The 25,894-nt window shown below is 38.8% G+C and overlaps 2 protein-coding genes and 1 pseudogene across 2 annotated transcripts; 1 reads left to right on the top strand and 2 right to left on the bottom strand.

Annotated features, from left to right (window-relative positions):
• Window positions 1-76: 76 nt before the first annotated feature.
• LOC145480879 (17S U2 SnRNP complex component HTATSF1-like) lies at window positions 77-8,840 on the top strand. Its single transcript, XM_081459217.1, has 13 exons — window positions 77-232; window positions 491-619; window positions 1,465-1,537; window positions 1,649-1,696; window positions 2,048-2,128; window positions 2,591-2,664; window positions 2,966-3,040; window positions 3,592-3,680; window positions 4,485-4,572; window positions 5,338-5,427; window positions 6,136-6,201; window positions 7,165-7,351; window positions 8,055-8,840. Exons 1-12 carry the CDS (start codon window positions 77-79, stop codon window positions 7,330-7,332), a joined length of 1,137 nt encoding a protein of 378 aa, XP_081315343.1. The 3' UTR covers window positions 7,333-7,351; window positions 8,055-8,840.
• Window positions 8,841-8,932: 92 nt separating this feature from the next.
• Window positions 8,933-13,364, bottom strand: LOC145480889 (BTB/POZ domain-containing protein KCTD16 pseudogene; annotated as a pseudogene).
• A 1,704-nt stretch (window positions 13,365-15,068) lies between these two features.
• Window positions 15,069-25,384, bottom strand: LOC145480874 (pre-mRNA-processing factor 17-like). The gene is made up of 22 exons (XM_081459210.1): window positions 25,147-25,384; window positions 24,608-24,694; window positions 24,156-24,216; window positions 23,517-23,585; window positions 23,376-23,427; window positions 22,993-23,030; window positions 22,380-22,472; window positions 21,650-21,699; window positions 21,469-21,562; window positions 20,829-20,952; window positions 20,464-20,554; window positions 19,960-20,005; window positions 19,437-19,538; window positions 19,269-19,333; window positions 18,770-18,820; window positions 18,430-18,470; window positions 18,215-18,307; window positions 17,547-17,623; window positions 17,080-17,180; window positions 16,696-16,739; window positions 16,478-16,546; window positions 15,069-15,851 (listed from the first exon to the last, which is right to left on the bottom strand). The coding sequence occupies exons 1-22, from the start codon at window positions 25,321-25,323 to the stop codon at window positions 15,743-15,745; spliced, it is 1,734 nt and encodes a 577-aa protein (XP_081315336.1). The 5' UTR covers window positions 25,324-25,384; the 3' UTR covers window positions 15,069-15,742.
• Window positions 25,385-25,894: the final 510 nt, after the last annotated feature.

The raw sequence follows: 25,894 nt of genomic DNA, 5'->3' as shown, positions 1-25,894 counted from the left end.
TGTAGGGATTTTTCCAAGTCAAGTCTACGTCGTTGAAAGGTTAATACCTTTTGCGCAAATTTACAAAGAGTGAAATATGAGTAGTTCAGATCCCAAAGATTTTCTGGAAGAGCTCAAAGAACAGGCGAAGAAGAGTGTTTCTGGAGGCGAGGAAGAACGTCAGACTTATGTTGATCCATCAGATGGAACAGTTTACGAATGGGACGCTGAGAAACGAGGATGGTTTCCAAAGGTAGTACTAGCGTGTTAAAGGTTACTGGTATTTTTCAGTAAAATGCCGTAAAGCTATACTTCTGTTGATGGTGGCAAACAATTTCTGAACACTTTATTAAGGATCATCTCAAGTGCTTCGCAGCTTCCTCAGTTGTATTAATTAAGCTTAGTCCAATAGTACATCAAATTACATGCATGCATAGTACTCTATCAAATGATATAATAGGTCAATACACTATTAAAAGAGGATGTGTGAACTTAATTAACACTTGTACAGGTGGATGAGGACTTCCTTGCCGCATATCAAATGAACTATGGTTTTACGCCGGATGGTGAACAAGCTGATAACACAACCACTGACCTTCCGGTAACTGCTGCAGATGAAATACAAACCTCAAATAACCAGGTAGGTAAAGGTATGTGCCCTTGATGATTTTATGGAAAGTTGCACTAAATAAAATTTTAATAATAATAATAATAATAATAATAATAATAACAATAACAATAACAAAAGCAATAGCAATCGCAATTGCAATCGCAATCGCAATCGCAATCGCAATCGCAATCACAATCACAACAACAATAATAATGATAATCTTGATCAAAAGTGATTTCTTAAAACATAAGTAAGTGTAAAGTTGATAGCTGATGTTTCGGCGTCATCGTGACACCATTCTCAAGGCAAAGTGAATAAATTAATGCGAAGGTTTGATTTCTATACTTTTCAGTCTCTACAAATTAGCATAATAACAAAGGATCACAAGTTCTTCAAGTGAATACCTTTGCGCGAATCGAGTCCATTTGCTTGTTTAGAGATGGTTTAAGTTTTCTGATAAAAAGTCTTCTTAATTAGGCAATCAAACTTGTTCAAGCATTTAGTATGGACACAAACAAAAATCGTCGTCAATTTGTAAATATTGCTTGAGCAAACATAACTCGAAAGCACCTACTTGTCTTTCAGTACAATTTCACGTGCTTACTAAATGCTTGAACAATAAAATTATTGCCCTTTAGTTTTCACGTGATTACATGTATTCTCGCAATCTAAACAACACATTTGTAGTTAAAAGACTTGCATATATATGGGAATACGAAAATATTAATAAATATAATAAAAAAATTAATCACTTGATGGAAGTTTTTAAATGAGCAAGACTCAATACATGTATAAAGTATTGCAGGTGGATTATTCAGATGGTCTTTTGCGGCAAAACTTGGTACAATGAAACTTTGTTCAATTCCTTGTTATAGGTACCAAAAGAAGAAAAAGGAGAAGAACATGGTCCAGAGTTATTAAAGAAGAAGAAGAGGAAAGCAGATGAAGGTAAATACTGACTGATGAATAAAATAAAACAGAGTGGGACATTCACATACACTGTATTGAGTATCTGTGAATGATTCTTGCCGGATATAAATCTCCTTTCTTTTCTTCCAGGATGGTTTGAAGTTGAAGGCAACAAAAATCCAAATGTTTATGTTTCTGGTGAGTTGTGCTTACATGTATAATGCAAAAATAAATTTTATCCAATATATTTCTTGTTTACAATTATATTGCTACTGTCTTGTGATTACTGTTTAGTATCATTGTGTAGGTCTGCAGAAAGTGCAGAAAGTTGTTTTAAAGACACACAGTCTAATATTTATTACATAGGTTCACAATAAAACCAGAGCGAGGGTGCAGTGGAAATTTCCATACATATGCTGTATTTTTGTGCATGACCTGACCTCAAGTCGGTGTAATTGTTTGTTGGAATTATGTGGGAAAGGTCTATTATAGAATGATGTGAATATTGCTGCATAGTTGTTGCTGACCTCATGAGCTCTTCTTTCTTAGGACTGCCACGTGATACCAGTGAGGAGGAATTTATTGAGATGATGAGCAAATATGGCATTATAATGCAGGATCCTGACACAAGTAAGGAAAAAAAGTCTGTTGTAATATTATTATCGAAAGATTTAATACTCGCTATTTCGGAGTCATCATGATGCCATTATCAAGAGAAAATAAGTATAAGATTTAGCGAATGAGATGAAAATGCTTTTCATATGCAAGCTCAAACCAAACCTGAACGTGTAAACTGACTTAATTTGTGCTGAAGTGTTTGTTTAGCCATCTAATTAGTGTGTAATTTTCAGTCCTGGCCTATTTTTGCATGCCTTTACTTTTAATTGGCAAATCTCTTTTGATCCTATGTACTTTTTTATGCTCAGGTTTTGTTATTCACTCAGTTAGTAGTGATATTAGTGCTCTCTTTTCAGTTATTAATTTTACACACATGCATGTGTTGAATAAATGATATAACAGCCAACTGGTGACTAACAGCTCATTGTGTGTAAATGGTGTGTAAAGTAATGTAATAATATTAATTTTCTTTAGATAAGCCCAAAATAAAGCTTTACAGGGACCAAAACGGTCAACTGAAGGGTGATGGCAGATGTTGCTATCTGAAGGTATCTATTTATTTTAGTTTGCTATATCTTGTAACATCTGATGTACGTGATGTATTTTTGAGTGATTTCATGCTAGACAAACTGCAATCATATGGCTCTAACCAGCAATCAAACCTGGAGAGTACATTAACTGTGTCACTGCCATACCTCACTGACTTGGGTACTTAAATGTAATTATGGATTTGATAATAAATGTAGATTCAAAAATATTTGTTTTGCTACAAACAGTCATTGTAACAATGGTATCTAATTTTATAGATTGAAGTAGACTTAGATATCTTTCTTTTTTCTTCCATGACAGCGTGAAAGTGTTGATCTTGCGATAAAACTTTTGGATGAGTCAGACTATAAAGGAAATACCATACATGTTGAACAGGTATGTCCAGATATGTTTTGTTCAAAAACAGTTTTACGTGTATGTCCTCATGGCATTAAATTCCTTGGATTGTCACTGCACCTTTTAGTAACTTGCCATCCCTGCGCATCTGATGGTTTTTTGTTCCACTGCCATCAATCCTGATCTAATTAGTGGACCTCGAAGGAAACAGAAGTTGACTTCAGCCAATTTAAAAGATGGGGGATATGTCTAAAGGACACAATACCTTAGAACAGCTCAGTCACAGCATTTTGAGTTGTTTTGGCCACGTACAAAATTATTTCTAACTTGAAGAAAACTGAAAAGAGTAGTTAACTAAAATAAAAACACAATTTAAGGGACAATATTAAACCATAAACGAACAGGGATGGTTAAGGATGGAGAAGATTAACATGGAAATTACAAATTGCAAACTTGAAAAATTTAGTCTAAATTTTTCAAGAAGTGCAAACTGTGATGTAGCTCCTAAATTAAATATATTTCTGGTAACCAATTGAATGATAAACTTCAAAATAGTGCAAATAATGATATTTGGTCTTTTTTAACTTCAGGCAGAGTTCCATCTGAAAGGAGAATACAATCCAGCTCTAAAGAAAAAGAAAAAGAACAAAAAGAAGAAAGCAGGAAAGGGACAGGAAAAGTAAGTGAGTTGTCAAACCTGGTTGCTAGACAACACAATCTCATGCTGTTGTGGGAGTAATCCCATATATATTTTTATTTTTACATCTATAAAGACACTATAACAATAGTATGAATTACAAATTATTGCTTCAAGTCAACTTTTCTTTCAAATCAATGCATGCAAAGTTGAAATCTTACTTAGGAGGCTAGTTACAAGACCTAGAGACGACTAATCCAGTCTGACCTCTCTATGTATTAAGTGCACAAGGAAGGTGGAGGCCTCATGAGGGGGAGGGGAGGGTCTGAGTATCCCACATCCCTTTAATCTTTGGCCTAAATATCCTATATCCCGCTAATTCCAATTGCAAAAATAATTAACGATATTTCTACTCAATGCCCCATTTTATCTTTTCTAAATATCCCATATAAATAAAATAAAGGGTTATTTAAAAAAATATCCCACATCTCATTAATTTCTCCCCAAACAGGGCTAAAATAAACTTGAAGTCCAGCTTGCCCTTAGGACAAGTATCTCTCAAATATTGCTTGCCCTGGGCAAGTCTTAGTTTTCTCTTTTCATGATTTTGTTGGTAGTTGACTTGCCTGATCCCTTGCCCACCACACAAGTGAGAATGATATGGTCCTTGTCCAGAAGGAGAATCTGCCTGTCCCGGACGACCAGATGGCGCTTTTTTCAAGCCCTGCCAAATATCCTACATCCTGTTAAATTTTTTACGTAGATATCCCATCTCCCCAAAACCCCTCATAGGGCCTCAGTCTGATTCAGACAAGTATAACGATAAACATTTGAATTTTTTTCCAGATTATTAGACTGGGTGGAGAGAGACACAAGGAAAAAACATGAGAGGGTCATTGTCTTTAAAAACATGTTTGATATTGAAGACTTTGAGGTTTGTGTTTCCAGTTCCATTACATCAAATTTTAAAGGAGCTGCATCACGGAGGGTATCAGCCATTTTGAAAAATTGGTCGTTTTTTTTCAAGTTGGTCATTTGTAATTTGTTGTGATCATCTCGGCTTCCTATTTCTTCTCTGATGGTTTTCTACCTTAAACAACCAGTATTTTACCCACAATTTGTAATGTACATAACGTGTGGGACAAAAGAAATAGATGAAATATGCGTCAGTAGTGGATCCAAACTTACACGCATGGTGACGGCCATAGGTAAATCAGCAGGGTTAGACTACGAGCCTGACTATGAGTAGTCCATTTTCGCTTATAGTCCGTCGAGTGTGACCGCGAGAAAAAAATGGCCTCGCGAAATCCCGGCAGTGTCTGATGTGTGAAGCGCGATTCTTGCCCCTAGGATATCGCGCGGCCATTTTTTCTCGCGGTTTTCTATCGCGTCACCCACGACAGGCTAAGCGAAAGAGGGACTACCCGTAGTCTACAGCAGGGTGGGCATTTCGAGAAAAAAAAAAAGAAAATTGAATTGAAAACGATTTTTGTCTCTTTGGACCTGACGGTTTCAGCGATATAGGCCTAGGCTCCTGGATCTTGCATTGCCGGCATACAAAATCAACGTGTGACTGGCTCACTATAGTCTGTTTTTCACAATCAGCTGTGTTGTTGCTTTGGCCTAAGTTTTATGCTCGCATTGTTTAATGAACCTCTCTTGTAGTTTAATTATGTCATAATACCAATTTTCTTTGCAGAAAAATCCTGTTTTGATCACGCATTTGCGCAATGATATGAAAGCGGAATGTGAAAAGTTTGGTGAAGTGAGAAAAGTGATCGTGTTTGATGTGAGTATTGATAGTTTTTCTCGCACAGTTTTTTTTTTTTTTTTACATTCAAAAGAGACTCTTCCAAATTGAGATCCCCAATTGGTATTGTAAAATGAAAGAAAAAGGAACGTTCACCGTAATTTATCATTTATCATCTAATATCTCCCCTCTCCCCTGTTTGCGGAACGTCAGTTGTTAAATTCTGAATTTCGTTACAGAAGTTTTCGTCTTCATGACTATTGAGCTTATTATCCTGATGGCTCCAAACAGTTCTTTACATTTTCCCCAGATGTTCTTTATTTCCACCATGTCACATAAAAAATATCTTAAGTTAAACTTTCCCGTCGGTCCCTTAAGAATTCTGCTTGTTATCGATTGAGGAAAGTTTTGTTTGAGGGCTTCCCAGGTGGGGGAAGGGGGTAGCATGTTCCCTTGATCCCTTGAAAATTTCACTTTTTCTCCCTTGTTGCCTATTTGTAATAAGTTTCATCGTTCCCTAAATTTTTCGTCCCTCGATAGTAGAGATATCCCTTGTTCCCTTGGAATAAATGTTCACTTGTTCCCCGAAACCCCTTGGATGCAATAACTAAAGTACAGTGACATTGACGTTTTAGCTTTTCTTGTGACTCCCAGAACAGCTGGAAGCGGTAAGAGTCGGTTGTATTCGCAAACCACCGAGTTTGAATGTGTTATAACTTGTAATTCTGTTGTTTCTTTCTTTGACAGCGTAACAAAGAGGGAATTTGTTCTGTGGCGTTTTCAGCATTCGAAGCAGCTGATGCCTGTTTACCGGTACGTATAGTCTCACACAATTAAATTTTAAGTAATATACCAAACAAGGTAGGCCTAACCGTAGAAGTAAAGCTCCGTTCTCAAATTCCTCCGGCATAGTGTGGGCTCGCGAGGCCTCAGTTTTTACTTCAGGTAAACGTTTTGTTTGGTAGCTATTGAACTAAACAATCAAAGGTGAGTTCGTGAAACTAAATAACTCCCTTTACAAGATAGCTGACTTTACAAATATTTGTACTCAGTTGAGTAAAATTGAAACTGAACATGGAACGCAGAAGAAAGAATTTTCTCTCGAAAGGGAAAATTAAAAGAGCCGTCGCTGTTCACGTTCTCCAGACAACGCAGAATTTGGTCATTTTACGTTGTTGTTTTACAGAGGACGGCAAAGAAATGTACTAAGAATTATAACGCACGTGCACAGCCATTGTACTGCTCATTAAACATCTTTTTTTAGTGACATTGTAGTATGCCCCGTGACGGGGCCAACGTCCACACTAATTCGGAGAAATCTGTAAAGGGCTTTTTTTTTCACTCTGAAAACTCACTAACAAATGTTTTCCGTCCACACTGCGCCGTAGGAATTTAAAAACACAACAATCACCGGTCATTTTGGATTTGTGTTTGAGGAAAACTCGGGCTGGGAAATCACGTGATTATCGTGACGCCATCGTTTTCGAAAAGCTCCGTTTTCAAAATGTTTTCCCTCCACACGAAAACGAAAAGCCGGCGTTTCCAGATTCCTCCGGTGTGAAGAGCGTTTTCGAAAAGCTCCGTTTTCGTTACGGGTTAGTGTGAACGGTAGGCCTCAACCGTAGAAAAAAGCTGCGTTTTCAAGCTTCTCTGACGTAGTGTGGACGCTGTCCAAAACTCCCTGCTGTCGCGTCTCGTACGCGGTCTTTCTCTCGTTTCTGTCTCTGTTATCTCTTTCTTCCGTCGTCATTATTAACTGAGTACATTGTGTGGCAGGTGATGAATGGTCGGTGGTTTGCAGGTCGCAGAATAACAGCTGAAAGATGGGACGGTGTAACAAGCTACAAAGTCGAAGAAACGGATCAACAACGGGAACAGCGGCTTGGTGAATGGGAGAGATATCTGTCGGGAGAACTGGACGAGCCAACGGCGTCTAAAACCTAGCTACAATCCTGTTCCGCTGGTAAGATTAGTGAAATAATTTCGGGGGGGGGGGGGGGGACTCCGATATAAAAAGGACGGGGGTGCTCGTCGTACCTGTCAGGGGTTAAAAAAGTGGTTTTGATATCTCTTAGGCTTCCCACAGCGGGAACGTTCGCGGTACTTATTAGAATTTTGAGCCAAAAAAAGGCAGTGTCATCTAATGTGTTGCTTTAGAATTCGCACCTCTTAGGGGCAAAAAAAATTTCAAGCCACGCCCACAAAACAGGATCTTGGTACCTCTTAGGGGTTGTTTCAAAATTTCCGACGAGCACCGGGGAAATAATTCTTAGAAGAGGAAGTAGTCATCTCAGCAAAATGACTGACTGAGCTTTAGTTCGAGCCAGAATAAAGTGGCCGTAATAACGAGGTGTAAGGCGGGGTTCCACCGACTGTAAAGGAATACAAAGTTGACTATGCCGACACAACGTCAGATTATCTGTCTTATCATGACTTTGGTGGCGTTGAAGTAATTTTGCAGGCAGATAACAGGCAATAAAACCTGATGACACACATAACTTCTCGACTAGAACAAACGACTAGTGTTATGTTGTTGTTTCTCTACTAGTTGTGCCGTTTGAGAAGGGAGAATTTTCTAAAAAATAGCGTTGCTTATGTTTGCTATTTAATTTTATTTCAACTATTTTGCCACTGTGGCCTTGCAATAAATTTTCTACTGTTTTCAGGACAATTTGAATCAACTCGCCACATTTATAAATGTCAATAAATCATGCAAAAGGAAACAGTCAGCAATATCTATTGCAAGTTGGAAACTGCGGACAGTTGAAGAACAGCTCAAGTTAAGGCCATCTGTTTATCATCTGTGCACGTGCTGTACACGTGGACTGAGCGACCTGGCATGTGCACCGTCGTGTGTCAAGATATACTGGACGTCGAGATGGCTTGGAACCAAGTGAACACAAAAAGTTCGGTATTCTTATAAGAGGTTCAAACCAAGAGGACAGCCAGGACAGCCATTTGAAAATTTATTCAACCAAGGATATTCTATTTATTAATATGAAGTGAAGAAAAACGCTAGCAACGTCAAAGAAACTTGCTAGATGACTCGCAGTCAAAAATTAATCAACAACGGATGTCGAAAATCTCGCCCTGTTTCGCGGAATACTTGACAGCTCCCAGCGTCTGTAAAATTCCTGAACCAACAATGGCTTTGTTCCGTGTTAGCTTCTCTTTTTTTAAAACCAATGTCTTGAATACAAAGATTGCGGTAAATTGTGGCTTTTTAAGAAACAGAGAACATTTCTTGTATGGTGAAACAGTTCTAGGAACACGAGTTAAAGTTTGTAGGAACGAGAAATGCTGTAGAAACACGAGCCGTAAAACGAGTGTTTCCACAGCGTTTTCGGGTTGTCAAAAACTTTCACGAGTATTCTTTACTCTTTAGAAACTCGGAAAGAAATGTTTCGATTACTCTTAGAACTGAAAATAAAGGTCGTACTTTTTCGAGGCTATTTGGTTATTGTTCTTGTTAGTTCTTGTCAAATTTTCATACAGATTTCTTGTCTTGCTTGTTGCGGCACGAGTTGCAGAAGAAAGTGTACACCTTTGTTTTTACTACTTTGGCGGCTGGCTGTTACTACGATTACCAGTTGAGTAAGAGCCTGTTTACATGGAAGGAGGGTGCTCCGGCTAACCGGGCTACCCGGCTAACCGAGCTACCCTGGGAGGGCTAACTTCTCATACCTTTCTTCAGAAAACGCATTGAAAAGTTTACATGCTAGGCAGGGTAGCCCGCCTACCCGGGGCACCCTGTCTACTTGCGCGGGGCACCCGGCTAGGCGGGATAGCTTTTTACCATGTATTAAAACGGTTCGTCCCGGGCTATCCCGGCTAGCCGAGGTGAGATAAACCACGAAAACATGGCGGCGCGAGGTGAATTTTTTCGTAGTTACCTTTAACAACAGTCCTATACACTGAAAAGAGGCCGCTAGCGGAATGAGCGATAAAAAAATTAAACTTGCTGCCAAAAAGTTTCTTTGGTCGGCCATTTTGTTTGTTGTGCTTAGCGGCCGCTCAAAAGATAGCCCACGCAGCCCACTCACTGTCCCGGTTAGGTGAGATGCATGTAACGGCGGGCTGTGTGTCAACCCTTCTAGCCGGGTAGCCCGGTTATGTAAACAGGCCCTAAGGCGCGACGGAGTTTTGGTGGCGAAGTTTTGGATTAAAAATTACGGTGTTACCACGGGCAACTATCGTTTCTAATGGCAACAATATCTTTACCTCCAATTTCGCGCGCTTTGCTGCAAATGACGTCAAAGGCCAACAAGTTGCCACTGGAAACGGAGCCAGTTGGCAGTGACAACAACACAAGTTGAACGTTAAAACCTGGTCACCAAACTTTCGTCGCGCCATACTCGACTGATAATAGTGGTACGATTTTCCTGGAGGAGAACTATAGTCCGGATAAACCGGTTTCTGCAAGCCTTCGACCGGCCATCTATTTCGTCTGTTCAAACTGAACCTGGTTCTTTGCACAACCTTCGTGGCGGTTTGTAACTACAGCAGCACTTGCCAGCAGCGGGTTAGAGTCCCTCATAGTTGATTACTCGCTAGCGGATTTGTAAAAGTTGGAAAAACGGTTATGTATACCAGCTTGGAGCCATAATTCCCATTAGAAAAAAGTGAAGATTGATCGAGTCGTTTTCCTGGGCCCCGTCTACACCAACCAGGAGGAATTTGAAAACGGAGGTTTCACTCTGAAAACGCATCAAATGTTTTCCGTCCACCCTACACCAGGGGAATGTAAAACGCAATTATTACTGGTCATTTTGGATTTGTGTTTGAGGAAAACTCGGTCAGGAAAATCACATTATTATCGTGATGCTGTCGTTTTTGAAAAGCTCCGTTTTCAAAATGTTTTCCGTCCACACGAAAACGAAAATCCGGCATTTTCAAATTCCTCCGGTTTGAAGAGCGTTTTCGAAAAGCTCAGTTTTCGTGACGGATTAGTGTGGACGGTAGGCCTAACCGTAGAAATAAAGCTGCGTTTTCAAATTTCTCCGGCGTAGCGTGGACGCTGCCCTACTGCCTCGTTTGTGTAGGTGTGTCGGTCCAAATCCACTGTCATCGGGAGGGGCTCGTCGTCAGTCTACCTCGGAAATCTCGTGAACTAATAATCTGCATGAACAACAGGCTAACGCCAATGAGGGAAAAAAGGTTGGATGAAAACTAATATTCACACCGAGACTAAATGTTTCAAATATATGCCAGAAAATTGATGGTCTCATTTCCCTTTCTCCCACACAATGGGTCTACAAATGACCACTGACTGGAACCGCATTCAATATTGTCTCGCGCACTATTCCAGCATGTTAAGAAAAAAACCACCTGCGGGTTATATTTACTGACCTGAGGGTGAAGTGGAGGAAATTATTTTTCTCAATATCATAAACTCGAGTAGGAGTTATTGTAACAGTGAAAAAGCATGTTGGAAAAACTTTCTCTTTTTGCAGCCGAAGCAATTGTTATGAAATTAAAATGTGCGCTTTTCTCACAATATGCAAGAACGTTGAATAAAACACAAGGGAAAATATAGATGATTCCCGATATGTCCGTTCTTTCTGTTTTGTCGAAAATGTCATACAATAGAATACTCAAACCAAAAGAAGTTTTCCTCCCCTTAGTCGAACACTGTTTTTTCACCCCAGATTTCTCGAACTATCCCATTTTTCAAACCTATTTTCGTTTCCCTTAGAGGTTCGGAAAATTCCACTTTTGCATGAAAATAGTCTGTGCTGGTGGTCGGATTGTTAGATCTTTCACTGTCAATGCTAATTTATTGTAAAATTTGGTACGATTATGCAGGGAAATAGTTCTCATTGACTAGAAACCCCAAGAAGTCTATTCCTCGCTTCACTCGTTTCATATTTTATCGACTCTTGTCAATTTAGTCAATTTAACCCGCTGGAAAAAAAAAAACAATCGCTCGCCAATTTTTGTGCGAATCGAAGGTCCAAAATCCACCATTTTTCGCAAGATACAAGGCCCGAGGTTTTTCTTCTTCAATAACAACGAAACTCGATTATAAATTGTTCGCTAATGGCACTTGTTTGGTCTTGTATAGCCGCTATTTTCATGGTGTCATTAGTAACGTCCGATCTATATTAAGTGTTTACCATTTACTTAACTGATCGACGAGGGAAATCTAGTACAATTTCAGTTTTAACAAGCCGACAGCTTTTTTGCAGGTGAAATTTCGGGTCGCAGGACTCGTATGTTGACTTTAACTTAATGAAAACGCCTGGATAAGGAGTATTTGAAAATTAGCACAGCTTTCACGTATCTGTCTCAAACAAAATTTAAAACATCGGGCAATTTCGGTTATCTACTCTTTTAAATGTTTCCGAAACACCAAAACTCACTCTATTTGTCTGCGAAAAGCTAAAAAGATATGTTTTAAAGTTCATTCAAACGGTTACATTTTCTTTCATCAATAAAATGAACGATCGATAGATAAATATTCTCATAGAAATTACTTTTCTCTTCTCCTTTGTTCAAACTATTCTAACGTTTTTGTCAAGTGAATGTATTTGAGTTTTCCACTTTCTAGCGCCGCAGGAAAACGTGAATAGTAAAATGGTCCCATTTATCTTCATCGCTTTTTGTGCTGTCCGTAATATTACCACTCTTTCCTCCACTGCTCGAAACGAGCTCGAAGTGGCAATCTTGCAGTCGCTGGAACGCTCTCTCGATATAATTATGCTTCAGATAAAATCTGTTTGTGTACCTGTTCCCCTCCGGGTTAGGATCCCTTGTCTCATTGAGGGTTTCTCCAAACACTTCACGGCACAGAGTTACTCTTCCGCAGACTACAATTCTTTGTAGCTTGCGAAAATTCACGTCTGCCTGACCAGAGCGACCAAACGTGTATGTACCGCGTATGTGTAGCGTGATGTAACCAAACCGATCGCTCACAATCGTGGCTGCTCTTTCCCGCGCTTTCCAGTACAGGTCAAGTTGCTGTTCTAGTGCTTTTATTCCAAATAACTCCGCTTCTGTTTTGAGCCTTCCAATCTCGTGGAAATCGTCTGGGAGGTGCAATCTTTTTGTTCGGAGAAAGTCCAGAATGTAACGAAATAGAGAGCCATCGCGGTCTATGAAATATTTCCCGGATTGGTCCTTTTCCACATGCTGCTTCCCGCTGAAAATTCGCCCAAGAAGCGAATCGGGTTCCCTTGTTAACGTGAGCACTGATGTGGAGTAGAACTTTCCACCGACGTTCAATTCGATATTTTCTGGGAACAATCGATGATGTTGTTGTGTGTAAATTGCAGCCGCCATGTTCACTACGATAGTTTTGCCATGAGCCCAGCTGTATGTCAGTCGCGGTTTATTTGTTTTAACGGCAGCGAATAAGAGACAAGTAAGTCAAGGGTAGAATAGATTATCATCTGCGACGTGTTGTGTTTGATTTTATAGCTTTCCGCTAGAGGATAATTGACATCTCAATGGGCATAAAATTAAACAATATTAGCTGCGGATGGGTTTTCAAGACAACCGTTGTTTAGCTTCTGTTTCTCCATGACGCTCGCAACAAAGGGTACGTAACACAGCATGAAAACATCAGCGGAAGCAGACGTTTACTGACGAATTCAGATTTTAAGTAAAAATTCTGCATTTCCTTACAAATTAATTACTAGGCAAGGGTGAGCTATTGGGATAGAGTCATTCGGTTTCCTCAATTCAATCCAAAATTGACAGCTTGCCCAGAAGGCAACTAACAAATTGTTTTCCCCAAAGGACTTTTCTTCCGAGTCATTTAGATTATTCATCTAACCTCGTTCTCACTTTAAAGGATTTTCGCCTACTTTTTATTGTTTCTGCGGAACTGCTAAGTATGAATAATAAAAAAAGAAAAGAACTATATTTCTTTGTTATTGACGTCGTTTTCTCCGTGCACAGTGAGATCTATACATTTCGGATCCGTTTGCGCAAAACAGCAGGCGTGATACGTAGACTGAAATTCAGCCTACGTGATGTATTCAAATTAAGATCCTGTAAATTCAAACGATATTGAAACACGGATTAATGGAACAGTCCTAAATGTGGCAGATATTCTACCTTGATGAACAAGGCGCGTTGCAATTATTGGCCATCATTAATTTGTAGTCAATATGGAGCCTGCAGATTATATTTGACGAGCGAAGTCATTTTTTGTGTGCGTGTGGTTAATCGAGCGCACCCAAAATGCCTTTATCTAAAACCTCATCGTTATTTTTTTGTTCCTAAATAAACGGTTGTTCGCGCTTTTTTCCAATTCGAGGTTGAATGTTTGTTTGTATCTAGAAATATGCATGAGCTTTTAAACCAGATAATCCTTCCATCCATTAAAATCCAACCAAATTGCAAATTATTACAAGTTCAGTTATCGACTGCTACACAGGATGCTGATTTCCTATTCCTCCTATAAAGTTTCATTTTACTTTTACAGTAGCTGTTTTATATCAAATCCGATCTATAACAAAGTCTATCGCGGTTCGTTTGCGATCTAGTTGTTGACCAATTTCTAATACGTTTCTCTAATCAGTCAGCAATTATAATCAATAAAAAGCACGATCATATAAACTCAGTAATGTATTACTGAAAGAATTTCATTTTGCATTGAACCCCGCGTTATCATTTGTTTTCTTTTTTTTGCGTGTTGCGACGTCGCCGAGAGGCCAACAGTGTTCTACCAAGCAAAAGGTTTTGCAAAATTGAACCCATTCAAAAGGTATCTTGAAAAACAGCGGTTTTTCTGAGTAAACTAGAAACAGCATAAACCTGGCAGTACTAGAGAGAGAGCTCCGTCGATATTTTTCAAAGCCTAAACTATCACGGGTTTAGTCACAGAACTAAAGTAAAACGAGATTTTCTTACGATGTGCAATTTTAAGTAAGTCGTGCACAAAACATTACAGGAAGCTGAAGAAAATCATGTCGCACCTAAAGCAAATTTGCAGGGAAGCTTTCAGGCTAAATTAAGATCACCTTAGATAGTAACCTTGACCGATATTCTGTCTTACAAATGTACAAATGCAAAGATCACTTGATTGAATTTATTGAGTATATTGTCTGGTTTCAACTTTAGTAAATTTGAAGTCAAGCTGTTAAGTTTGGAACGGTCTAGCGACGAAAAAATATTAAGTAATTTCCACTGAGCTCTGGTCTCTTTAATGGTTTTTCAACTGCGATTAGCATATTTGATTTTCAACCTGTTAATGTGCCTACACGTTTTGTTCATAACAATATAGTTTATAAGAATAACGAGCCTGAAATTTGCGACATTTTAAGAATATTTTAAGAATAAACCCGAGGCTGAGAGTTTGAAAAGAATACAATTTCGTGTATTGAAAATTTGTAAATACAATACAATTATATGTTTTTAACTAAACCGTATAAAAATCATTCCTTCCCTAAACGGCAAAATCGGCCCAAAAACAACAAAAACAGCACTAGTTGTATGTTCGATACTGCCAACACTTCTGCAAGAAGTTATGTGTGTCATATCAAGTTTTATTGCCTGCAGCCTGGCTCCAAAATTACTTCAACGCCATCAAAGTCATGAAAGGACTGATAATCTGACGTTGTGTCACCATAGTCCACCTTGTATTACCATAATCTAAGAAAATTCACAAGAATATTTTCAGCCTAAAATCGGCAGAAAAATAAGAATATTCAGCCTGGAACAGAAAAACACTATTCTTATAAAAAAATGAGTGTACCTTTATTAGTTGAATGGCGAGGCGCAAAATTAATAATTTCGAGCCTCAGCTGAAGCGCAGTTTCCAGTGACGGTTGAAAAACTGTATTACATAATTATTTCTTTCCTTACACTTATTTAAGTCTAAAACAACAAATATGTCACAATTTACCACGAGCTTATACTCTACAAAATACGCAAGCTTCCCCCATAGTCTTATACTTAAAGAACTGTACATTAATTTTATAAACAACAGAAAATTGGTAAAAATAGGACACTGAGAAGTTATTTCACTGAGCTGAGTGTTCCATCAACCCCAAAATTCTGGAAACGTTTTTTAAAGATTTCAGGGAACCTCTTGAAGTGCTACAATTTTCCATTTGAGTGTTTCTCTCCCTTCTAGCTTCTCTGAGCGGTGAATTCCCACAGACTTAACGCAAAAGTCACTTGAAAGCAAGAACTTAAATCAATCAAGTGGGCATTCATTTTGATTTTGACTTGATATGCGAAGAACCATGCAGCCTGTAACTCCAATTTGATTGTTTCGTAGGTTGTAAACGAAGATTCAAAGGGCAAAAGTTCTTGTCGTTTATATTTTTCCATAAGTTTCCTTTTGCCCCAGGGTTCGCAAGCGCTCAAAGTGATCGCTTTGGCTCGAGGGAGCTGGTGTCACTCAGTCCCAGTACTTGATAAGTCCATCCCAGCCACAGGTCACCACCTTGGATGTTTCGTGAGGATGCCACAGGCAACTGATACATACTGCGTCATGCGCCTTGAACTTGCTGCGGGAGGACAAGCGAGTTATAACGTGAGTAGTTGATGCAGAAAGGGAGGAGAACGCCCGACACGTTTCGATTTTTTGTCATGGTTAGATTAGCCTGCATAGAAATCTCGCCCTTCAAACACATGATGTTTCAAAATCATATAGTCACGAGCATTCCTTCACCAGCATTCCTTCACCATCTAGGAGATATTACGAGCCCCCAGTTGGCTTGATAGCTCAGTTGATAGCTCACCGGTATCGCAGAGGTCATGGGTTCGAATCCCGTCTAAGTCTAATTTTTTTCGGGTTTACTTTTGATACTGCTTTTTTGTCATACATACATAACTTCGACAATCTCCAATGTCTTAAATATATACTTCCCTCGCAATTCAAGTACGTTTTTATTTATGTTTCAAATTATTATTTACCGTTACTAGCGCAGAAATATCTATTTGTTTCGTTTAGTTTGCACAAAGAAGCTAAGCGAACTATAAGCGGCAGAGCTTCGACAAACAGACCACGCGAACAAAGTTCGGTGTGAAAAAGAACAAATCACTCTCTTCTTTCGGGCAGAACAATACATGGCAAACACCGATAAAGAAAATCGTTCAGTAAAAAACGCCAAAGTAAAAACAGATATTTTACCTGTAGAGTTTTGTAGATTTCCAGTCCCAGATGCAAAGTTTGCCATCTGCATCGCCGGAAATAAGGTAACTAAAACAACAACACATGGTGAAAAGTGATTATAAAACTCACCATACGAAAATAAAATAATTAACATCACCGTAGTCGGCTCAAGATATACACTATCAGAAACATAAATATACACATTGAAGAAACTTGGATTTTGTTGGTGTCCTTACCTCCCATCCGGAGAGAAATTTAACTGGCAAGCATAGCCTGCCACCTACAGGAAAAAAAAACATTGAAATACGTCACAAAACGGTGCAAAGTAGATTGCAATCTAAGTACTAAGAAGCTATAAAGCGTTTTCACTCACGTGGCCAGCAGCCGTGCAAATTTACTGGGACGAAAGAAAGTGTTTTCCTAAGAAAAGTGTTCGACTACCAAGATTGGTTTGAGACACGAACGTGGTCGCTGTTTCATTGTTTTGGGACAAAGTGACTTGTGAAAACACTATATACGACAACCTCGATCCCAGGCTCTCTCTCCTTTGCCTATCACAAGGGAAGCAAAGAAGAAATAGTCTGAGATAACTTAAATAACACTTATGCCTGGCGCCTTACCATGTGGCCCTTGAACGTTTTCTTTCGGTTTTGACGAAAACGGTTGAGGACGCCGAATATCATAATTTGATTGTCCATGGATTGACATGCCATCCACTTGTCTGAAGAGAAAACAAAAATGTTACTGAAAGTGAAGAATGATCATCGCAGTAAATTTTCCAATTGATTGGAAAGAAGCAGCAAATTGGAAAATTTACTGCGATGATCATTCTTCACTTTCATCTACAACCGCAGTTCAAATATGAATTATTTCATATATACTTCACAAAAATGTTACTGTTTACACTTTGTATTTACCTCACACTTGCACTTCAGGTACTGATCGGTTGAGAAAAGATTGGGTATGAGTAATGCAAGCTCTTTCCTTCCCATCATACCTCGTACTAACGGAACGCACACGTCCAATCCCTTCTCGGCCAAAATTCAGATAAATAACGACTGAATACACGCAGTTAGGAAGAACTTACTGTTAGGATGAAGAGCTACAGCGGGCATGGAGTGCATACTGGGTTCGGCGATATACTTGAAATCCACGGGTATGTCCCTAAAAAAGCAAACAACTAGATGAGTTATGGATGAATTGTTTTCCTCGAAAGAAACGGGACAAAAAGGTAACAGAACTGTGTCTGGAGGAATGGGGTGGGTTCTTAGAAGAATAAAAGGGTAAAAGGTGCACGTTCAGTCGTACTACTGGAGAAATCTCGCCCTTGGTAACAAGTAACAAGTCCCTTCTACACCCCAAGAGAAAAATCGAACTTAACGTGTTGGCTGAGACATACTATCCATTACAGTTTCTCCTCAGTATCTGTAGCATTTGACACTACTATCACTAGCCTAAGACCAGGTTTACAATAGCGACATAACGACGTAATCGTTTACGTCGGTAATGTGAACATCGACATTAGGACAAGGAATAGATCCCTGTCTTTTCCTTTTGTCGTTATGTTTATGCTGTTATGTTGCTAGTATGCCATTATGTCCGGATGTTCACACTGCAAAGTGAAACATGACGACATAGCGTCATTCTTATGCTGTTATCTTCATGTTGTTAAGTCGCTAGTGTGAACTAGGCTTAAGCACAGTGTGTGAGAGAGAAAGACAGACTGTTTGCAGTGAATGATTTTAATGAACTCACCACTCCCACACTCTGATGCTTTTGTCATCTGAAGTGGTCACAAATCTTCTGTTTTGATCCACAAATGTTATCGTGTTCACTGCACCAAGATGCCTGAAACGGGATGGTATTTTCAACAGAAACTCACATCAGAGTTAGCTAAGATAGCTCTGTCACACCAGGTGCAAAGTTTCGTATCACAGTAAAACTTGTTATAGTTTTGGGTTATGCCTTACCTGTCATATTCCTGAACTATCTCGTTCGCTCTCGTGTCCCACTGAAATCACAGAAAACTTCAAATCACTCACAAGAATTCCCCGACCCGATAATTATATTCACAGAGGTTGCTACATGTCAAGCCTGACAGGCATCTGAGACTTGACCCAAACTCGAACTGTTATGTTCTGTTAGTTTGCTCCGGTTTATTTCCGTGTTGCTTACATTACGTTTTTTTCAGTTCAGAAAGCTATATCTCTGTCACGGGTTCTGTCAGTGGCTTGACTAACGTGTAGGAGGTTGGGCTACTGACCTAGTGTACAAATGGTGGCAATAAGGAAGGAAGTCTTTCAATCTTACCGTTAATATTTTCTTGTCTGATGTACCGCAAACAAACAGATGCTGCTTGTCCTTCAAAAAAAAGACAAAACAGAGCATGTTGACTTTGATACCAAAAAAAGGTTTCTATTCGAAAATGTGAACAAAGAACCGTTTAGAGTAACATTACGCGTCTCAGCAGAAGCTTCTAGGCTCACCAAATCAGATGCAAAATCAGAGCTTACCACAGGTTTAAGGTTTCCCGCACTCAACACAGCTTTCCCGCGCTTCGCACAGGTTACAAGATTTCAGTTTCGCTTAGGCTCGATTTCCGCTGCTCTCTCGTGTCTGGCGGAGGAGCGCGGGCTCCTTTCCCGAACAGCGACTGATAATTGAGCCTACGTTCCGCTTGGCACAAAGTAAAACGTTGTTGTACTTCAAATTCTGATTCAGATTGGTCGTGGTCCGTGGCTATTACTCTGACTTAAATGTAAACAGCTACTAGAAAACTACTTCAAGAAAACCTAACGCTTGTAATTACCTCATCTGGATTGAACTTGACACAATATGGAATCTTACGGTTGGTGAAACGACCAATGCATTCCCCTGGAAGACATAAGTCATTAAATTAATTCGGACGAATTCCAAGGAACGGAAAACAGACTTGTTAATTAATTTTACGGCACAAAAAGTTCTCGAAACAGCCAACCTGTTTCTGTGTCCCAAAGCTTGACATATCTGTCATAAGCAGCACTAAGGAACTGTGCTCCGGTGTTGTTAAAAGAGATGTCACGTACAGCTTTACTGTGACCTAGGATCATTAATCAAAAGAACACATACTTAAATTACTTTCTATGAGTTAAAGTTGTCACATACTCGTGACCTGGCTGATTAATAAACAATAGAGTACTTTTTCCGTGTTTACACAGCCTCATCTCAACACGAGAGGGGTTGGGGGAATTCGAGACAATTATGCAAATCCGAAACGCGGTCAAGGGTTTACATAACTTTCGAGAATTCTCCCAGCCCCCCGAGTGTTTAGACGAGGCCATGTGAACACGAACTCTACTGCTTTTATAAAATGTTTCTCAAAAATACGCGCGAATCTAAAACGTCACGACCGTGTTTACATACTCTCAGCTAAACACACCTATCGACCAATCGGAGCATGTAGTAGCACAGTTATTTTATAAAATATTTTGAGAGCGTCTTGTACTGTATTGTACACATACCCATGAAAGTCCGAAGACACCGTCTTTTGCCATAAACTTCCCACAGCTGAAATAAAATTTAAAATAACATTACCATTATATGCATTACTTTGAATTTGTTAAATTCAAGAGCAACTAAAACAATTTTACGTGGAACTGTAAACAGACCAAGCCAAACTTAAGTGCAAAATAAGTTTACTGTAGACTGGAGCTATGCCATCAGAAAACTACGAACGAAAAAAGTAGAGCTAATATATTTGACTTTTCCCAGCCTACGTATTGTCTCACTGTGAAGAATGAATGCGACAAGAGTCACGAGTGAAGCATGCGAAGCGATTGCACTGACTATGGGAATGGCAGGGAATGGTGTCATCTGCCCCACACACCCTTATGCTCCCATGGAGTTCTCTAGTAGTCAGTTTTATGCATTCAACAAGCATGTGAACAGTCCAGTACATGGCCTCTACTGGGCTACAATTGTAGGTATCTTTGGAACAAAAGATATCTCTTGACGTTCACATTTACCTTGATCTTACAGTCCATGCTACAAGACAACAACAGATGGGCTGATGTTGGAAAGAATCTGATTGATGAAACACCCTTTGTGTGGCCAGTCCTAACATATGAAACAGCACAAGATTGTAAAGAATGTTTATTTATAACACAGCCTGAGTAAAGTTAGAAAAAATCCAGCAGAGCCTATTTCAATTCTTCTAAAAACATAAAACAAATAAAAATTGCTCTCTGGCAATATAAAAACTTTAGTTTACATTATGCCAAATAACCTTGGTTTAATGTAACTTTTAAACCTCAGAAAAAATAGTCAGGATCATAATGTGATTAGTTAAGAGCTATAAAATAAGACACTGACATACACATATTTTACTCACCAAGTGTGAATATGTTTCTTTGGCAAGTAACATCGTTCGGGTGGCTGGTCAGTGTCCAGTTTAATATCAATATCTTTTGGAATGTGAAGGTAGGATCGACCTTGGTAATCCGTTGAATCTTGAACTGGAAAAATAAACAGGAAAGGGGAAAAACTTGTGTTAAAACTAATGAGATAGACAGCAAATACACAGAGATGAAAGGAATCTTCTCATGTTACTAAAATAATGTTCTTCATGTTTCAAAACAGTACATGTACAATGCATTTAGTCAAGGATTGTTTACCATTTACATGAAGAAACTGGTTCGTCAATGGTTTGCACAAATGGTAAGAGAAATTGCCTGGTGGATTAGATTGGCCATTTATGATGTACTCAAAAAAACTTAATTTACCAAAAGAGACTAGAACGAGTGCAACTGGATCCTAATTCTAAGATGGCAGTGAAGAATAAATGATAAGTACTTTTTCCAGTCGGAAATTTTGGTTAGAAATTTTGGATTACCTTTCAAGACGTTCCATTTATTTTGAAAATTTACCAGTCAGTCGAGCCATAAATTGGATTTAGTTACCATTTACATTCTGACCAAAATTTCTGGAATGTTTGGGTAAATGGTAGACTACCACAGTTCCTGCTCTCTTACCATGTAAAGTGGTCTTTTCTTCAACACTCTGTTCCTCTTTCTTACTTCTCTTTTGTTTTGTCATCTCAAACTCTTCCAGTTTAGCTGCTTGTTCCTTCAGAATTAGATTCAAACAAAGTGCCAAGTCTAATCATTACTATTACATGATATATTTTACATTTAATGCAAACTATCATCTTACCTCAGAAGGTTTAGCCACTTTTGCTTCATCGACATATGTTGCCCAAGGACCTAAAAGTAGACATTAGTAGCTTGGTTGAGCTACAATAGATGCAAAGACAAATCATTCCATACAGCTTAAAACACACAATAGTATCTATTTCAGAAGACAAAGCATCTCCATGCTGAGAGTTCTTGCCTCTCTGACCGGCCAAATGTTTATTAAACCAACAGCAAGGGGTCTAAAAATTATCGCAATTAATAAAAAATTGTAATAACAAATACATTAGCATAGCACAAGCCATCCTCCATTTCCAAACATACTTACTCACCAACTAATCAGGGGTTTCATTAACATTATTTTTCAATGGGTGGACAACTTGTTTTCACAGGCAGGCAAAACTATTTGAACTGAATTTCTTCATAAGAAAAACTTTCCTCTAGATGGTCAAACTAGGCAGGCAAAATCATCTTTACAGCTGGTCAATTTGCTCAATGCCCAGCCCTTAATGAAACCCCTGAACTACATCACTTTTTGTTTGTAATCTTACCAACTTATGTGGACTGTTAGGGACATTTGAACCTGGCTGTATGGTCCTGCAAGTCTCCTGTAGCTCAGTCCTGGACCATCTGACCCATGCGAAAAGGCCACCAGTTTGACTCATGATGGGAGAGCAAAGAGTTTTTTCCAAGTAGATTGTGCCACTAACAGATATATATAGATTACATTTATGTTTCTCTACTGACTTCACCTTTGTATCCTTCAATATCTCCTGGGTCACCGGGTTTTTCTCGCTTCCTCTTGTCACCTGCTCTGGCTTCTGCTACTTCGAATATGGTCACACCTATGCCAAACACAATCAATTAATTTCTCCTTTCAATACCAATACATTTATAAAGAGACAGGAAAGGAGAATACAGCAAATCATCAGCTAAGGAATATTGCTTGATACACATTCATTGAACAGTCAGAAGTCAGAATAACATTTTAATTTATAATCAACCACTGGGTATAAAACTGTTAATTTCTTCTCATCTAAAACAGAGACTTAAGGCTTGGGGTTAAGCATACATTGTAAAGTTTGATGCAAACAATCTCTAAACTTTTATCAGATTTTGGTACTTAACGTTTTTCACTTTTTATACTTAATCATCTGAAATTCAGGAAGTAGCTTTTCTGCATTTTTTTAAGATTTAGATGACATGCAAAAACTTCAGCTTGACTAAAAATTCACACATGTTTTTGCACAAAAATTACCCTTCTGTTCACTAGTGATTCACAAGTTGGCTAAACCACTGCACAAAAAAACAAGACAAAGTGAAAACAATTTTCTTTTCATCTAACCTCATTAAAATCATTAGTACCTTTCCTTTCCTCTGCTTTTTCTTTATCACCAACAAGCCTTTTTCCAACAAAAATATATATATATTTACAAACCAAATAGAACACACCATTTTTTCAACACAACTGTTATCAAAATGAGCACATTGAACTCTCCAAAAGTAAATAGAACTCAACTCTCTTGTGTTCCTAAAATCTCATCTCTCGTATAGCTTAACAATGCACAAGGAACAAGTCTTAAAATGTTCACAAAATTGTAGATGCTCAAAATATTTGTGACTTAGGTTTCAAGCATTATTGCATGCTTATTGAGCTGTAATGAACTCAACTGATCAATCATAGTGTGCACAATTCCTTGCACATTTTACAATCACAATGTAATCACAGTGTAAGTATAAAATCAAACCTGTCACCACCAGGACTGTCTATCCCTTGAACACTGGGATCCAAAGCATAACCTGTTTGGACAAAAACAAAACAAAAGAAAAACATACTGATAAAGCAGTAATAATTAACAGAAAGTCTAAATTTCAAAATTTCTACATACCATAACTCGTAAAAGTTCTTCTTTGGGTTTCAAAAGTAAAGTCGCTCATATGAGCAGGCTCAACATACCCTGTAACCAAAATAAGTAATTACACAAATCAACATCCTGTGTCTGCCAAGTGTATTAATTAGAAACAATAAATTTAAAACTTAATTCTGCCTTAAACCCACACATCCAGAAATGCCTTGCTAGACAGCCAAAGAGAAAAGTCTGTTCTCCCAGGTCACTCTCTTCCCCCTAAATTCTTGTGATCATATCAGGGACGCATTCAGTGTGGGAGAGGGGGATGAATTGGGTGGCTAAGTGGCTGGGTGGCCAATTCTTAAATTGTAACATTTGGGGGGCATGCCTTACTGAATCTGGAATCCCAAGGTACCAGCAACCGCCCCCCACCCTCCTCTTTCTGAAAAACCCTGGATCCACCCCTGCATCTCCTCAGGCTAATCATTATAATTATAACAAACAAATAGTTACACTATGAACCCCTTTTCTCTTGTCTTCCAATTCAGGAATTAAAGAAAAACAATGGTTTTCTATGGGAAAAATGTAACTGTTGTTTTTTCTCAATTTGTGAAGTTCATGTTAACATATTGTTACTTCTACGACAACAAGCCAAAACATGTTAAAATAATTTATTACCAGCTAGTGTATTTTTTGATGCTTTCTGTTGTTTTGTTTTAAAGGGATTTGATGGTCCAACCTGTTGATAAAAAAGAAAAAGGTTCAAGTGGTTAATAAAATATATTTTTTGATATTTTATTGATGGTTCATGAGTTGTGAATAATATTAATAAATCAAAGCCTAGGCTTACAAGGAAAGGATCTGTAATATACAATCAGCTATGTTGAAAAAGTATGCAATGTTATGGTTGCCGACTTACTGTGATCATTCCATAGTACCAGTACTGGTATAATTTTATTATTTAGAAACTTCCAGAGTTGAATTTGAACATTCCTAATACTGTAGGTAAAATAATCATTTTTTATAATTTTTTTAAACCATAAATATGTGATATATTGAAGCTCATGTGAGTCAGTGAGTGCATATTGGTGTGTATGAAAAAAGTGGCAATCAATAAAGCATCTTTTAACCTCAGGAGAAAACATTTCCTCATATCTTGGATTATAAGTGACCTCCTTTGTTGTGGGATCAACCTGCCGAACGACACCAACATCCTCCTGTGGATCACGAAAGCAATGGAAGTTGTAAGACAGTGACAGACTTGAAAAACTGTGCAAAGCATGGAAGAACTAAACAAGATCTCACAAGTGCAAGCAACCTACAGCGCTGGAAGCTCCGTCACGGTACAAGGTTGTTGTTGTTTTTATTTCTTTAAGGCTCTCAAGTACCTAAAGCAGAGCTCTCAAAAAATGATATTAACTGAAAAAACGAGGGTCAGAAACAGAAGAACTGGAGCTATTTCCCTCCTGGTGGGGGATTTTACGTTGAACATTGAAGCATATCACAAGATAACCCCAAGTGTAATACAGAATTATAAATCGGATCACCCTAGCATTCCTACAAACCTTCATCATTGCCCATGCTTACACTTAAATTAAACAAAGAAAACTAGTTTAAAAAAATGAACAACTTAGTTGACACTCCATAAAAACACAACTGGAACACCAACCTTTGCAGTGACTGTTGGTGCACTTTTAAGCTGGATTTTGGACTGGAGTTGTGATATGGAAACTCCAGACTTGAGATATGCCGTATGATCTGGTGTAACTTCTTCTTCTGGACTTTCATTTCCATCAGAATCGCTATCATCGCCATAAGCACTCGCAAGGGCTTCCATTGCCGCCATTTTGTTTTAAAATTGGCCAGGTCACCAAGTCAAACTTGCAGTGGGAATGGAAGAGGAGGACTGGGAAATCCAAATGAAAGAAAACATGGGATGAAACGAAGCACATCTACTTTACATCCCGGCAGGGTCTCCCATATGAAAAGGTTGGAGATGTTAGTCGGAAAAGTTGAACTAAACCCCTAAAGGAGACCAGTCGGAGCTTGGCTCGAGCTTTATTTGATCCCTAAAAGACACTCACTTGGAACGAAACAGGCTCGAGCGATTACCAGCCGCCGGACCCCAGCCACCGTAGACTACGAGTAGTCCCTCTTTCGCTTAGTTCGTTGTGCGAGACGCACAAAGAAAACCGCGATGAAAAAAATGGCCTCCCGCCCACAGGAGTTGGCGTGGCCATTTTCTTCTCGCGGCTTTCTTTCGCGTCACACACGACGGAAAGAGGTACTCGCAGTCTACAGCCGCTGTTTAGGAAAGGAGCCCGCGCTAGTAGACCGGACTCGAGATTGCACCCTAAAAGATACTTTGACAGCTACAAATAGTGGCTTTTCGTCATGAACACCCTAAGAGAGACCAG

This window comes from Orbicella franksi, chromosome 3 (genome assembly GCF_964199315.1).
Source record: "Orbicella franksi chromosome 3, jaOrbFran1.1, whole genome shotgun sequence".
Taxonomy (NCBI): domain Eukaryota; kingdom Metazoa; phylum Cnidaria; class Anthozoa; order Scleractinia; family Merulinidae; genus Orbicella; species Orbicella franksi.
The sequence above is the reverse complement of the archived record's forward strand: the minus strand, read 5'-3'. Positions and strand labels throughout refer to the sequence as shown.

Excerpts from the sequence above, each read along its gene's own strand:
- LOC145480879 (XM_081459217.1), top strand. The coding sequence starts at position 77 with ATGAGTAGTTCAGATCCCAAAGATTTTCTGGAAGAGCTCAAAGAACAG. Across the intron at positions 3,041-3,591 it reads ATACCATACATGTTGAACAG|GCAGAGTTCCATCTGAAAGG; the intron begins GTATGTCCAGAT and ends TTTTAACTTCAG. Across the intron at positions 5,428-6,135 it reads GAAAAGTGATCGTGTTTGAT|CGTAACAAAGAGGGAATTTG; the intron begins GTGAGTATTGAT and ends TTTCTTTGACAG.
- LOC145480874 (XM_081459210.1), bottom strand. The coding sequence starts at position 25,323 with ATGGCGGCAATGGAAGCCCTTGCGAGTGCTTATGGCGATGATAGCGAT. Across the intron at positions 24,217-24,607 it reads AGGAAATGTTTTCTCCTGAG|GTTGGACCATCAAATCCCTT; the intron begins GTTAAAAGATGC and ends TTTTATCAACAG. Across the intron at positions 17,624-18,214 it reads AGCATCAGAGTGTGGGAGTG|GGACATACCCGTGGATTTCA; the intron begins GTGAGTTCATTA and ends TTGCTTTTTTAG.